We start from the raw sequence: 15,693 nt of genomic DNA, 5'->3' as shown, positions 1-15,693 counted from the left end.
CAAGGGCGCCGTCAGATGCCCGCTCGAAGTGAGGCGCGGCCGGCCGGGGGCGGTTCCTGTCCCGAGAAGCAAGCTGGAGGAATGACCTGCCCCGGAGGCGAAGTCTGCGCCCACCCGGGGTCTGGATTCCTAGATGGTGGGTCGCTCCTACACGTGCCGCGTCCGGGACCGCTGGGGAGCGGGCAGACCCGACCGCGGAAAGTTGAACACTCGCGCGGCCGCCCGCGCGCTCCAGGCGCCCCTTCCCATCCCAGCGCCGCTCGCCTCTCGCCCCCCGCTCCCAGGCCGCGGCGGGACGCCCCCGCCCCCATCGCGGCGCGCAGTGCGCAGGCGCCTCCCCGTGGCTCCGGGCTGCGGGAGCGGGAGGAGGCGGCGGCGTGAGTGGCTTCGGCCTCGGCCGGAGACTGAGGCGAAGGCGGCGGCGAAAGAGGTGGAGGAGGAGAGACGACGGTGGCGGCGAAGGCGATGGCGACGCGGGGCACATGAGGCGGCGGCCGGCGGGACGGGCCGAGGCCCGGCGGAGGAGGCGGCTCCGGGGGACCCCGCCGGCCGGTGAGGGGCGGCCGTAGGGCCGGCTGAGAGGCAGCGGGCCAGGGGCGGGGCCCGAGGGGAGGCGGGAGAACTTGTGAGGAGGCTGGAGAGGGGTCTGGGGCCCAGCGGAGAGTGCGGCGGGGGGCGAGGGGAGGGAGAGGACGCCACCCAGGGCTTCCCGCCGAGCCCCGAGGGGGCGTCGCGACCGGCTGTCCGCCGCTGCCCCCGGCGCGCCCTCCCCCTTTGTCCCCGGGCGCGCGGTTCCCAAATTGGGAGGGAAAACGGCTCGGGGGTGGGCCCGGGCCGCGGCGGTCGCGCCGGGTGGGCGGGGAGCCCGGAGGACCTGGGCGCGCACTTCGGCGGTGCTCGCAACTCCTCGGGCGGTTAGGGGCGCAGGGCCGAGCCGGGGCGCTTCGCGGGCTGGTCTTTGTCTCCGGATGCTCGGCCCCTGACATCTCTCCGGGCGGCGTGCCGTTCGTCTGGCTCTTTCCTCGAACATCCCTGCCGGGGCTCCTGTCTCCGCAAATGTTTGAGAGATGTAGTTCGCGGGCTTGGAAGTGAGGGGACCGGGGAATATGGTAATCGCCTCTCGGTTAACACGTTTTTGTTTTGTTTTGTTTTGTTTAAACTTAAAATGATTTTTTCCCCCGCTTGGTGAAACTTTGAACGACCGGTATGTTGTGTTTTTTTTTTACCCCCTTTCTGTCTCCAGATTCAAAATTACGGGAAGGCGCTAACGCTATGATTGTGGCCAGTTGTGTGGTTGGCGGCTGCTGTTGGAGCTTTGAGTTGAAAAGATTTACGTGATTGTGTGGTTTAGAATTGTTTGTTCTTTTTTTCTTTTTTTTTTGCGACTGTTTCTAAGATTGGGATTACTTTTTCTTTGGGAAATGGGCGGATTTGATTTACCATTTGAAGGAATTTTTGTTCATTGAGGACCTGCAGTAGTACAGATTTCATTGTGCTCGCTCTTTACTTTGTTAGCATCAAGACTACTTTGTGGGATCGAATAAATCAAGTTACAATAAGTTCTGGATGAGCGTTATCTTGTATGCCTGATTAGTCTAAAAATTATCATACGTTCGTGTTGTATACACGTTCCAGTGAATATATGTGAAAGTGTTGTAGAAATCAAACTATATATGTGAAAAGGATTTTAATTCCCTTATCAACGGAGTACATTAACATCTGTAGGAAAAAAAGACGATGTAATTTAGGAATCAAATCCTGTACCCCCAAAGAGGGCTTTAGGTATCATTCAGAATAAGAACGCAGAAAAAGAAAACTTTAACTCTTGAGCTCCTGACTAAAAGTATGTGAATTGTGATTATGTTTGCTTCGTTTGTGTGTGTTTATTTTTTGGATTTTACCATAGTTTTGTGTGTTGCAGTTGCTTTGGATTTCCTAAGTGCTATGTAATAGCAGAATTAAAGAAACATGAACTAAGTCTTCTGGGTAAAAGGTAAAAAGCACTGGTAAACAAGTCTGTGTCTTAGTTTTCACCAGATCATTGTGAGCCGAGTGTTGTAGGAAAAGGACATTTTGAAGAGAATATATGGTAGTTAATATGAAATTCTTCTTTTATTATTTGTCCTAATTTGTAAAGAATGGTTTGATGCTATTTACTAATAAACTGTTGTGTCTTTTTCCCAAGCATTTCAAACATCCTTTCCAAATGTCAGTGTTCTTAACTTTAGGTTGTGTGACTTTTGAATTGGTTTTCTTTTTTTATTTATTTAGCTGCACTAGATCTTCCTTGCGGTGTGTGGGGTCTAGTTCCCTGACCAGGTACCTAACCCAGGCCCCCCTCGTTGGGAGCTCAGAGTCTTAGCCACTGGACCACCAGGGAAGTCCCTTAAATTGGTTTTCTACTTGTGCTAGCAGCCACAGTGCTCTTAAAAAGGAGCGAGGGACTGAGTAACTTTCTATTCAGTCCATGAAGGTAGAATTGAGTTTCAGCCTTTAATTGAAAAGGTTTAAGAAGTTAACATATTTTAGCATAATAATCTTATTTATAAATGCTGCTGTCCCTTACTAATTTTTATTATTTCATATCTGTATAAATTAGCCAAGTGAAAGGATTCTGGGTAGGTCTCTGATTAGCTACTCCTTTCCTCACCGCCACCTTCAGGATTCACCTATCAATTCATTAATTGGGATCTTAGACTACAAAATAGATAATTAAAATTCAGAGCATCTTTTTCTCAATAAATACCTAGTTCGACGATTTTATTCAGTGCAAAGTGGTGAGTTCCAAAAAAGTTGAAACTTTTTTTTTAAGTTCACATTTCAAAGTAAATGAAGTGTTTTCTTTTGTATTTTGTTTTTTTAAATATTAATTTGGATAGTTGAGTGCAGGTGGAAGTATCATTACTTATTTCTGAACTTGTGCTTTTTTTTGTGGCATAGAAGTATGTGTGGCTCCTATCCAAAATACCTAGCAAAAATTTAGGTAAAGATAGGATGGAGTTACTTTTTTTTTTTTTCCTTTTGGGGACCATTTCTTTGAGAATACATATAAGATAGGTTTTAGCCCATACCATTAACCTGAAACTTACACGTAGAAAACAGTTTTGAGCTGTTATCAGCAAAGTGTCAGCAGTTGTTTTTCAAGCATAATACTGCAGCTGATGAATTTAGTTTATGTGGAAGTAAGGACCTATTTGGTTAAGTCTGAGCACTGCCATTTTCTACAGCTGTCAGGAATGAATGATCAGTCATCCTGGCTGGCGTATGGTAGAGAACACTTGGGTTTATCATTCAGGTCAATAAAGTGTTGCCCAGTGAGGTTTTTTTTTTTTCCCCCTAAAGACAAGGATCAGATCTTTATTTCTGTAGAATGAGTAGAACTCTTAGTTAAAGCCTGTTCTGTAAGGCTGTATTGCTGTGACACTAGCAGAATTTGGACAAAAGTGTTCTGGTGCCCGTTTATTTAGTGAAGTTCTCTTCAGTTGTGTACCTATGGTAAGCCCTGAACTAGATGCTGAAGATTCAAAGATGATGTTGTGTGGATTTTGCTCTCAAAATGCTTAGCGTTTAACATGCTAAAAAAGTTTAGCAATATGGAAATTATGTAAAATCTTTGAAACAAAAAAATGTATAGGATTTCAGAGGTTTTGTTTTTTCTCTATAGAGATGGAATCAACTTCACATCCTATTTTCATCTAAATTGTAGTTAAGTCTCAAATGGTCATAAATATTTTCAGCTACATCTTTGAGGGATTTATCAGGTTTGATGGAATTTATTGTTACTTAACCAAGTTACAACATTCTTTTTGGGAACCTTCCGAGTGAAGTGGGTCTGGACTCTTGTCTATTTTTAGGGAATTCCCCTTTACTCATTCTTGGACCTTAGATTCCTAATTGCCCATCTAGAGTAGGTGTTTATTTGGATTAGAAAATTTCCTTCCTGAAATAGTTTCTTCTCTTAGTTTTCTAATTTTCCTTCCCTGCTGTCTGGCTATTCCTTCAGGTTTCCTCCACCCCCACCCAGATCTTTAATTGATGGTCTCTTTCAAGCAAGTCTTGGTCCTTAGTCTGCCTCCCTTCTCTAATCTTAACCATTCTGTGCCTTCAGTTACCACATATATTTTGTTTTGTTTTGTTTTTAATAGTTTATTTTTATTTATTTGGCTGTGCCAAGTCTTAGTTGTGGCACACAGAATCTTAGCTGCAGCATGGGAAACTCTTAATTATAGCATGTGGGATCTAGTTCCCTGACCAGGGATCAAACCTGGGCCCCCTGCATGGGGAGTGTGGAGTCTTAGCCACTGGACCATCAGGGAAGTCCCACCATATATTTTTAATACAACCAATTTTTTATCTATAGTTCAGACCCCTTTTCTGATCCCAGCTGTCTGCTCAGTCAGCATCTCCACTTAGATACTCAGGTAGTTTGAATTGAGTTGCCCAGAGTGAACTTTTGGTCTTGGTTCCAAACCTACACCTTCTTCACTGTACCCTGTTTCATTAAGTGGCTCTGTCAACAACTTACTGAAGCCAGGTTCTTGCAGTTTTCTTTCCACCTCTAATTTCCCCATCCTAGCCTTGGCCATCTTTTCCTAAGACAATTATTATAGTCGATTTTAAATGGTCTTTCCTTGTTTTTTTCACTCCTGTTTAAAAAAGTAAAAAATGCAGTATTACCAGTATAGTTGAAGTCTTCTGTTTCCTTACCTGATTGCACCTCCTCTCCCCTGACAACCACTGTTGTAGGCCTCCTAACCAGAGGTAATCACCAACCTGAATTTATTATTCTCCTGTGTTTCTTCATACTTTTACTATGTATGTATATACTTCTAAGCAGTATACTCTCATCTACTCCTCTCACATCAGCTAAAATTGTCTTTAAAAAGCAAATATAATCGAGTCACTTATCTGAAAACTTCTGTTGTTCTCCCTTTAAAGCCTTCAGTCTTCATTTTTAACAGGGTGTGATCTGGCCTTGCTACTTCTCCAGCATCATTTATTTTTACTTGCTTTCTTGTAGTATATGGTCTAGCTATACAGATCTTTTTTCCCCCGCTTCACTGAAGCTTCAGAGCTCACCCAACAGCCTTTCTACATACTTTAGCTAATCTGTCTGCCTGGAAGGCAGCTCTTCATTCTTCAGAACTTGCTTAAATATCACTTCTGCAGAAAAACTTTCACTGTGTGCTGTGCTGTGCTTAGTCGCTCAGTCATGTCCGACTCTGCGACCCCATGGACTGTAGCCCTCCAGGCTCCTCTGTCCATGGGGATTCTCCAGACAAGAATACTGGAGTGGATTGCCATGCCCTCCTCCGGCGATCTTCCCAACCCAGGGATCGAATCCAGGTCTCCCGCATTGCAGGTGGATTCTTTACTGTCTGAGTCACCAGGGAAGCCCATATTAGATTAGACTGTCTTATAGCATCTTGCACTTCCCTTCTGTAGGATAGATCACCATTTTAATTAGTTTAATTATTTGTATAGTACCTATTTCATCATTAGACTATACTTTTTTTTTTGTCATGCCTCCTGGCTTGAGGGATTTTAGTTCCTTGACCAGGAATTGAACTCAGGCCCCAGCAGTAAAAGTTCAGAGTCCTAACCACTGGACTGCCAGGGGGTTCCTAGACTATACTTTAGTGCCATAAAGTCAAGAGAAATGTCTGTCTTGGATGGCTGGTATCCCTAGCACCTAGCTCATAGTTCATTTATGTATTCAACAATTATTTGGATGTTTACTAATTTCTTTTTTATTTGTAGTTACTGGTGGCAATGAAGTAAGTTCTGTCAGAGTTTTTGTTCTATTATTATAGAAGTCTTATTATTGTATTTTTTTTTTTTTTTTTTTGCATTTTTGGTCTTATATGCCAATACAGTGCTAGATTTTTAGTAAATACCTACTGATGTAAATTTACTTGTATCCATGGCCTGATCAGTCTTAAGTGGTTTTAATAAACCAAAATACTATGATCACCTATGGTGTAATATACATAGTGGAGACTCTTGCCTCACAGGAAGATAATCACAGCTAGGCTTAGGCAGGTTGTCAGATGGAATAAAGAAATTGAAGATTAGTTTTTTCTTTTTTTTAAAACATATTTTATTTATTTATTTGACCGTACCAGGTCTTAGTTGCAGTATGCAAGATCTTTAGTTGCAGCACGCGAAATCTAGTTCCCTCACCAGGGATGTAACCCGGGGCTTTGTGTTGTGCAGCGACTGGGACCACCAGGGAAGTCCTGAGATTAGTTTTTTTTTTTTTTTTTTAACATAGTTTATCTATGTAAAAAGTTCTGGTTTTGATTTCTTCCCGTTTGCTGGACCAAGACTCAGTATAAATAATGTCCTAAGAAACTTGGACATGTTATGTGATTATACATTAAGGCTGGCACTGATAGTTTTATACTTGAGTATTTCACTTCACTGAATTAAAAAAAAATTTTTTTTAATAGGTAATTACATAGTACAAAATCAAAGGTGTGAGAGGATTTACAGTGAAAAACAAGCCTTCCTCTGTTCTCTTCTCAGTTACTCAGATTTCTTCTTTCTGCTGAAGCGATTACTGTTTGCTTTTTTTGTGTGTGGATTCTTTCAGAAATAACCATACACTCAGTATCCCCTCCCAAATAGCATACTCTACACACTGTTCTGTATCCTCCATTTTTCACTCATATATCTTAGTTTGTTTCTTATTATTACCGATACAGCTGACTCTTTTTTTCGTTACTAGATGTGCTGTAATTTGTTTATGGAGCCTCTTACTGATAGCCTTTACATTGTTTCCAGCCCATTACCAACAGTAGTGCAGTGAATATTCTTGTGCAATATTTTGTATATCCGAACATTTCATTAGATAAATGTTGAGCACTGGAATTGCTTGCTGGATCAGAAAGTATGTGCATTTTCAATTTTGATGGATATTCCACACCTCACTTCTAGTAAAGCACAAAGAATGCCTATTTATGGGCTTCTCTGGTGACTCAGTCGGTAAAGAATCTGTGTACAATTCAGGACACCTGGGTTCGATCCCTGGGTTGGGAAGATCCTCTGGAGGAAGGCATGGCAACCCACTGCAGTATTCTTGCCTGCAGAATCCTCATGGACAGAGGAACCTGGCAGGCCACAGTCCATGGGGTGACAAAGAGTCAGACACGACTGAGCCACTAAGCGTGCACACACCTTATCAGTGATCTGTTATCAATTTAAAATTTTTTTCCAATTGGACAAGTGAAAAGTAGTATATTGGTACAGTTTTAATTGTAAATCCTAATTACAAGTGATATTGAATATCTTTTCATGCCATATTATTAAAAGCCATTTACATTTCTTTTTCTGAGAATTGTCTCTTCATTGCAGATTTTTTTTTTAATTCAAGTGTTGTTGATTTACAATGTTGTGTTAGTCTCTACTGTACAGCAAAGTGATTCAGATATATGTGTATGTGTGTTCTTTTTCAGATACTTTTCCATTATGGTTTATCATAGGGTGTTGAATATAGTTCCTTGTACTGTACAGTAGGACCTTGCTGTTTATCTTTTTTATATATAGTAGTTAGTATCTGCTAATCCGAAACTCCTAATTTATCTCCCCTCCCTTTTCCCCTTCGGTAAGCATAAGTTTGTTTTCTGTATCTGCATTGCATATTTCTATTGAGGTTGGTTGTTTTTTTTTTTTTTTTAATCTGTTGGAGCTCTTTATGTGTTAGAGAATTTAGCCTTTTCTTTTAAGAATTGCAAATAATTTTAAGCATTTAGTATATCTTTTGAGTTCTGTATAGTGTTTTCTAGCTTTCTAGAATTTATATTTAATATTAAATTTGTCAATTCTTTCATTTGATGTCTAAGTTGTTTCATTTTAGAAAAGTCTTCACTAAGCTTATTAAGAAAAAATGTTCATCTAGCTTATTGCTTTGCTTTCAATTTGAAATCTTTATCTATTTGGAACCTAAAGATCAAACTTTTATGTTTAATTTTTTCTAGATAGCTACCCATAGTAGTTCAATATCGTTTATTGAATGTTCCATCTTTTTCCTGTTAGTTTGAAATGCCACCTGTATCATACATTTTCTCAGATGTATTTAGGTCTTCTGAGCTTTATTCTGTTCCAGTCTTCTAATCATTTTGCCAATTCCACCTTAAGTTATAATAACTTCATAACATATATCTAGAGAAACTTGTGTGCCCTTGTTTCTCTTTCTGAAACTTCCCAACCATTCTTACTATTACTATGAGTTTTGTAACATTTTCACATGCCAAGCAAACATTTAATAGAATTCATAATGGACACTGGAACGTTTTTGGTGGCTGTTTTAATAATCATTTTCTCAAATAAAGGTAGCTCCAATTATTCGGTATCAGACACTCAAAACCAGCAGGTAGCAATGGCACAGTGCCAACAACTGCGTTTCAAGGAAGTATTGAGGATGTTAATTTTCTGTGTTGCTTCTGGACCACTTTAGAGTGCATCTCTAAAGAAATGAGAAGAGCAGCATTATGATACTAACTGCTATATAAGATACGTCAGAGAACTAATAACTTTTGATATATCCTTGCGAATTAAGAATTACCCTGTTGTCTCATCATCCTATATTTTGCTCTAGGGTGAAATTTTATATAAGTTCTTTCCTGGATCCCTTTATGCAGGAGCAGTGTAGTAATTGTATCAAAGATTCTATGAGATAGTTAACGTTTCTGTGATATATTCATTATTTAATTAGGTCCTTATAAATGTAAAATATGTATGTATGCAAATATTATGAAATTTGTACCCTGACCTATTTTTTAAAATTTCTCTTGGGGCTTTTCTTGCATACGAAAGCTTTGCCAGCATCATTATTACATGTTTATTGTAGAAAATACTGAAAAGCAAATAATACAGAAATCATCAGATATCCATCCATGTTTCTATTCATATATTATTGTGAATTTTTTTTTGTTTTATTTTTTTTGTTTCTCTACTATATATGAGCATTTTCCCACACAATGAAACATTTTTAAAAAACAGATCGCAAATTCGCAGGCTTTATTCAGCTAATAAGTATCTGGCTCGGTATTACTTTATTTATTTTTCTTATTAGTTGCCAACATGAAAAAAGGGGAAAAAAGAGACAGGTAGAAGTGCAAATTGATAAACCCCCTTAGGAAAAGAACTAATCTACTAAGGCTGACATATGTGGACCAAACAACTAGCAATTCTGGGTCTAGGCATTCAACAGAAACATACATATATTCACTGGAAGACACATTTGGTATGTTCACAGTAGCATTATGCATAATAGCTTCAAACTGGAGGCTACTCAAATGCCCATCAGCAGTAGAATGGATAGATTGTGATATATACACACAATGGTGAAATAATAAAGCAAAGAAAATGAGTAGACTAGAGCTAAATGCAATAAGATTGGTGAATTCATTCTGTGAGTCCATTTATGTAAAGGTCAAGGACAGGTTAAACCAGTGAGTCTCCATGTGGTATAATATTGTTTCCCAAGGGGCATCTGACAATGTCTGGAGACATCTTTGGTTGTCACAGCTGGAAGAGGCCAGGAACACTGCAATCCATTCTGCAATGCATAGAACCATCTCCCATAACAAAGTATTACCCAGTCTGTCAATAATGATTTCTCTTAGGTAGGAAGGGGGCATAATTATGGCTGGTAATGCTTTGTTCTTGATTTCAGTGCTGGTAACATGGTTATGTGAAAATTCATTGAGCTGCATAGTTCTGTTTGTGTATCTTTCTGTGCTTCCCTGATAGCTCAATTGGTAAAGAATCCGCCTGCAATGCAGGAGACCCCGGTTCCACTCCAGTATTCTTGGGCTTCCCTTGTGGCTCAGCTGATAAAGAATCCACCTGCAATGTGGGACACCTGGGTTCGATCCCTGGGTTGGGAAGATCCCCTGGAGACGGGAAAGGCTACCCAGTATCCTCCAGTATCCTGGCCTGGAGAATTCCATGGACTATATAGTCCGTGGAGTTGCGAAGAGTCTGACACAACTGAGCGACTTCCACTTTCACCTTTCTGTAGGTATTTTATACTTCAGTCAGAAAATTATCCCCAAATCAGGCTTCACATAAAAATCCAGGTTAAAGACTTATTTTGAAAGCTGTGACAATCTGATGACTTCAAAGCCTGGAGCTGATAAGCAGTAGCCCCTTTAGTTGGTCCTTATGTTGTCCAGGCCCCGCTGTTCTGTTTGTTACTTGTATCACTTGTATTTAGCCGTACAGAAAGTGTCTTAAACGGCTTTTCTGAGGTATAATTCACACACTATACAGTTCACCTGTTTAAAATGTACTTCAGTATTTTTAGTAGACTCACTGGGTTGTGTAGCTTTCATCACAGTTTAATTTTAGAATATTTTCATTCCCTTCAAAAGAAACCCTGTACCTGTTACCAGTTACTCTCTACTCCTCCCCATCCTTCTCAGTCCTAGGCAACCACTGATCTACTTTTTGTCCCTGTGTAGTTGTATGAATTTTGTAATCTCTGTCCTAAAGCAAGATTTTTGGAAGGACTGATGTTGAAGCTGAAACTCCAATATTTTGGCCACCTGATGCGAAGAGCTGACTCGTTGGAAAAGACCCTGATGCTGGGGAAGATTGAAGGCAGGAGGAGAAGGGGGCGACAGAGGATGAGATGGTTGGATGGAATCACCGACTCAATGGACATGAGTTTGAGTAAACTCCAGGAGTTGGTGATGAACAGGGAGGCCTGGTGTACTGCAGTCCATGGGGTCGCAAAGAGTCGGACACGATTGAGCGACTGAACTGAGCTAAAAACAAGATTTATAATGGTTGTGCAATATTTCCTCATAGAGATTATATCATAAATTACATAAAATTCTTCTTTTATAGGGCATTTGTTTAAGTTAAATTACTAGATGTGTTACTGATTAAAGGACATAAAACATTTTAAAATTTCTGGTGAATATTATCATAATACCTTCCAAAAAGGTTGTACCAGTCCAGCTTCACCATCACTGTATGATAATGCTTTTTGCAAATTTTGTATTGTGACCCTAGTCATATCAGAAATGTTATGTTTGTTTATTTTTCCCTAGACGTGTCATTTTCCTAGACTGTTTGTTGTTCATTTGATTTGACCTAAGCTTTAAGCTGTTTTGGACTAGTGCACCAATACTGCTCTTTTTTACATGAAGACAGTACCACTTACGATGCACTGTGAATGAACATATTATCCCAGGTTCCCGGTACTTCTCCAGCTGGTTCCTGAAGGCTCTTACATTCAAATACAATGGCTTTTTGCCAGCACAAATTGACACTTCAACCCACAGTGGTGTATTTTGTTTCCTTGTTAGTTAACAGGCCGAGATACTTTCTCTCCTTTATTTTATAATTTAACTTACAACAAATTTTAAATATTTGTTTTTCAAATATGGTTCATAGCCAAGAGCTCTTTTGAAAAACACGTTGTTTTCCTGTTTGTAATACATAGATTAAAGCTCCCATAATGCTTTTGCTGAGAAATTGTCACTAGCTAGTTATTAAATATCTATTATCACTCATGCAGAATTAACTTCCATTTAAAACGTTCCAGTTAAACAAAACTTCATTGTAAACCCTTTAATTGATTCCTTGTGTCTGCACATAAAGCAGTCTCATTCAGGAGTGTGAATCACTAGCACAGTTCTTAATGGATCACTCAGCTCATAATCTGGGAGGGCCAGATAGTTAATACTTGAGAATCAGGATGAGTCAATATGGAAATTTTTCAGTTTAGTCCAACCATGGATTTTCTGGGATGACTTTTTGGAAAATGCCTTTTTGAAAATTTGATGTCTTAATATTATTCAATTTCACTGCTTGTTACTTTGCTTCTTTCCTGTCCCTGGAGTTCTGAATTCCACATAATTTATTGGTTGGTTTGTGAAAAGTGCTCTGCCTGAGTTGATTTTCATCAACTGTTAATGGAAAGGACCTTAGTAATGATCTGATGTGATATTTTTCACTTAATTCACAAATGAAAAAGTGGAAAGAAATATTTATTCCTGAAGTGCCTGTTAGAATCTCTTGGCTCTCAGGTCAGTGCTTACTCTCAGTTTCATAAAAGTCAAGGTTAGAATCACTTTACTTCCCTGGTGGCTCAGACGGTAAAGCATCTGCCTACAATGTAGGAGACCTGTGGGTTCAATCCCTGTGTTGGGAAGATCCCCCGGAGAAGGAAATGGCAACCCACTCCAGTACTCTTGCTATTAGTTCATCCTGGATATTTGTTTAGAAAAGGAATTAAGGTTTTCAAGTGAAAGTGTTAATTGTTCAGTCATGTCCAACTCTATGATCCCATGGTCGGTAGCCCACCAGGCTCCTCTGTCTATGGGATTCTCCAGGCAAGAATACTGGGGTGAGTAGCCATTCCCTTCTCCAGGGGATCTTCCCAACCCAGGGATCGAACCTGGGTCTCCTGCATTGCAGGCAGATTCTTCGGAGCCACCAGAGAAGCCCAAGTTTTTTTAAATTAGAAGGAGATTAGGACTCCCCTGGTGATCCAGTGGCTAAGACTCTGCACTCCCAACACGAGGGGCTCCAGGTTCGATCCCTGGTCAGGGAACTAGATCCCACACGCCGCAGTTAAGACCCAGATTAGTTAAATAGATATTAAAAAAAAAAAGGAGGTTAAAACTGGGCTCTGACCCAACTTGATTGTGCATTTGCAAGACATTTAAAATGGCACTACTTATTTTAACTTTTTAAATTTCCTAGTTATTTCAGTTTACTGAGCATTTAAAAACTGACAAGGGAAAAGTTATATACTTTTTTAGTTCATCTCAATCCCTTGGGAGTTTTTTTCCCCCTCTACATGAGTCAATGAGAAACTTTCCCAAAGAAATATATAAAATTGATATTTTTGGATTAATGGTGTTTTTGTGACCAACATTATAGTAAAGAGATTGTAATGGAAAAAATGAGTCAGATAAACTGTAAAGTGAAGCATTTCCCTGTAGAGTCACTGAGCTATAAAAATGTTTAAACTTTTAACAGATGATCCAAGTTTTCTTCTAGTCTTTTGTTGTATAGCACATATAACACTGAATAACTCTTTATATATATATATATATATATATATAAAATTTTATTTATTTGGCTGCACCAAGTCTTAATTGTGGCATATGGAATCTAGTCCCCTGGACAGGGATTGAACCTGGGCCCCCTGCATTGGGAGCTTGGAGTGTTAGCCACTGGACCACCAGGGATGTTCGTAAATACCTCGTGAATATAACTGTAGTTTTATTAAGTGTTTGTAATTTCTTATAAACTATTAATACTTTATTGAAAGCTTCTTGATGGTAGTAAATACTAATTGCATGAGTGAATTTTAGTTTTTTTTTTTTTTTTACTTTTTCATTGTGGTAAAATATCCATAACATGAAATTTACCATAGGTCTGTAGCATTAAGTACATTTACGTTGTTGTGCAGCAGTCATCTACATCTGTCTCCAGAACTTTATCTTCCCAACTGAAACTCACTTCCCATTAAATGCTAACCCCCCTTTCCTTCCAGCCCCTGGCAATCACCAGTCTACTTTCTCTATGAATTTGACTATTCTACGGCCCTGTTGTGAGTAGAAACGTGTAATATTTGTCCTCTTGTGACTGACATCTTTCACTTAGCCAACTGTCTACAAGGTTCATCAGCATTGCAGCATGTGTCAGAATTTCCTTACTTTTAAGGCTGAATAACATTGTGGGCGTATACCATATTTTGTTTATTTGTTAGTGGATACTGTGTTGCTTCTGCTTTTTGGCTGTTGTGGATAATACACTGTGAACACGGGTGTATAAATATCTGTCTGCATCCCTGCTTTCATTTCTTTTTAGGTAGACATCCAGAAGTAGGATTTCTGGATCATACGATACTTCTGTATATAATATATTAAGAAAATCATAACCGTAACATTTTCTGCAGCAGCTGCACCATTTTACATTCTCAGCAGTGCACAACAGTGATTCCAGTTTCTTCATAACCTTTTCAGCTCTTGTTTCATTTCTTTTAATAGTACCCATCCTTTTGGGTATGAAATGGTACCTCACTATGCATTTTTTGTCTCATTTGCATTTCCCTAATGATTAATGACAGTTTAAAGCTTCTTATAATTTAAACAAAGATTAACCCAAGCCTTGTTTGTTTAAAAATGCATTAGAATCATTGGTAAGGGGGTGAGGAAAACAGCATTCTCATATCCTTGATGGTGGAAATATAAACAAACAGGTACTGGCTTTTTGGAGGGGTCATTTGGTAATACATACTAAAAATTTTTGGAGAGATAATGCATTTAAAAAAACTGACTTTTTCTTAATAACACACAAAGTTTTTCACAATTTATACAACTTTGTACAAATTTCTTTTGTACAAAGAAGTTCTTTTATAAATTTATCCTCAATCTGTAATTGGAGATGTGCTTCCCTTTAGCTCATATGGTAAAGAATCTGCCTGGCATGCAGGAGACCTGGTTCAGTCCCTGGGTCAGGAAGATTCCCTAGAGATGGAAATGGCAACCCACTCCAGAATTCTTCCCCGGAGAATTCCATGGACAGAGGAGCCTGACGGGCTATAGCCCATGGGTTCACAAAGAGTCAGACACGACAAAACGACTAACACACACACACACACGGTTTTAAGTATTATCATAAATCATTGTAAACAACTTAAACGTTTAACCGTAGATGTGTTAAATTCTGATTCAGTACGCCTAGGAGTGGGACTTGGGTAAGTAGGACCTGGGAATTGGCATTTTCAGCACGCACGCTGGATAATTCTGATGCAGGTGGTCTGTGGACCACATTTGAGGAATTGTTTACTCATCACATGCTTTGCTTTCAGGTTTCACGGTGTGCTCAGCCCCTCTGCAGACTGGTCTCTGACCTCCCTGTTCAGCCTTCTTTGCAGCTATTTCTCAAACATCTTCCGTCATGTTCCAGTCTAAGAGCCTTGTGTCACTTTTCACTCACATCATGTTCTCCAGCTGCCTGCCCCACCCCAGCTCTGCCTGGTGAAACCATACCCATTCTTCTTTTTTTTTTTATTAGTTGGAGGCTAATTACTTCACAACATTTCAGTGGGTTTTGTCATACATTGATATGAATCAGGCATAGAGTTACACGCATTCCCCATCCCGATCCCCCCTCCCACCTCCCTCTCCACCCGATTCCTCTGGGTCTTCCCAGTGCACCAGGCCCGAGCACTTGTCTCATGCATCCCACCTGGGCTGGTGATCTGTTTCACCATAGATAATATACATGCTGTTCTTTCGAAACATCCCACCCTCACCTTCTCCCACAGAGTTCAAAAGTCTGTTCTGTACTTCTGTCTCTTTTTCTGTTTTGCATATAGGAGCCATACCCATTCTTCAGAGATCCACTTGTCTTCTGCAGCAGGCTTAAACTTTTTTTTTCCAGCTTTATTGCGGTATAATTGACAGCTTATACTTTTTAATCTATAGGAATTAGTCTCTTTTCCTTCTCTGAGTATTTTCACATTTTCTACTTCTATTCCATTCATTGTATTCTGCCCTGAAATGATTGTGTTAGTGGACAGTGGACATATTTTATATTTTCTGCCTCCTATAAATCAATTTAGATCTTCTGTTAAATGTAACACACATATATTGAGTTATATATGAGGGCTCAGAGGATTTTTAGAAGCACGGACTTTCCTCTCAAGAAACTAATATT

The 15,693-nt window shown here is 39.9% G+C and overlaps 2 protein-coding genes across 6 annotated transcripts in view; one reads left to right on the top strand and one right to left on the bottom strand.

The window, feature by feature from the left end:
• Positions 1-15,693, top strand: part of GJC1 (gap junction protein gamma 1) — a 39,826-nt gene that overhangs the window by 862 nt on the left and 23,271 nt on the right. Inside the window, exon 1 of one of the 5 annotated variants that reach the window (XM_061144234.1) lies at positions 411-552. The exons of 2 other annotated variants lie outside the window; for them this stretch is intronic. The gene's annotated coding sequence lies outside the window, so the exon portion shown is untranslated. 2 more of the 5 variants (XM_061144231.1, XM_061144235.1) reach the window with 2 other exon arrangements.
• On the bottom strand, positions 12-986 carry LOC133055636 (basic proline-rich protein-like). The gene has a single exon (XM_061140771.1). The coding sequence runs from the start codon at positions 984-986 to the stop codon at positions 12-14; it is 975 nt and encodes a 324-aa protein (XP_060996754.1).

This window comes from Dama dama, chromosome 5 (assembly GCF_033118175.1).
Source record: "Dama dama isolate Ldn47 chromosome 5, ASM3311817v1, whole genome shotgun sequence".
NCBI lineage: Eukaryota > Metazoa > Chordata > Mammalia > Artiodactyla > Cervidae > Dama > Dama dama.
The sequence above is the reverse complement of the archived record's forward strand: the minus strand, read 5'-3'. Positions and strand labels throughout refer to the sequence as shown.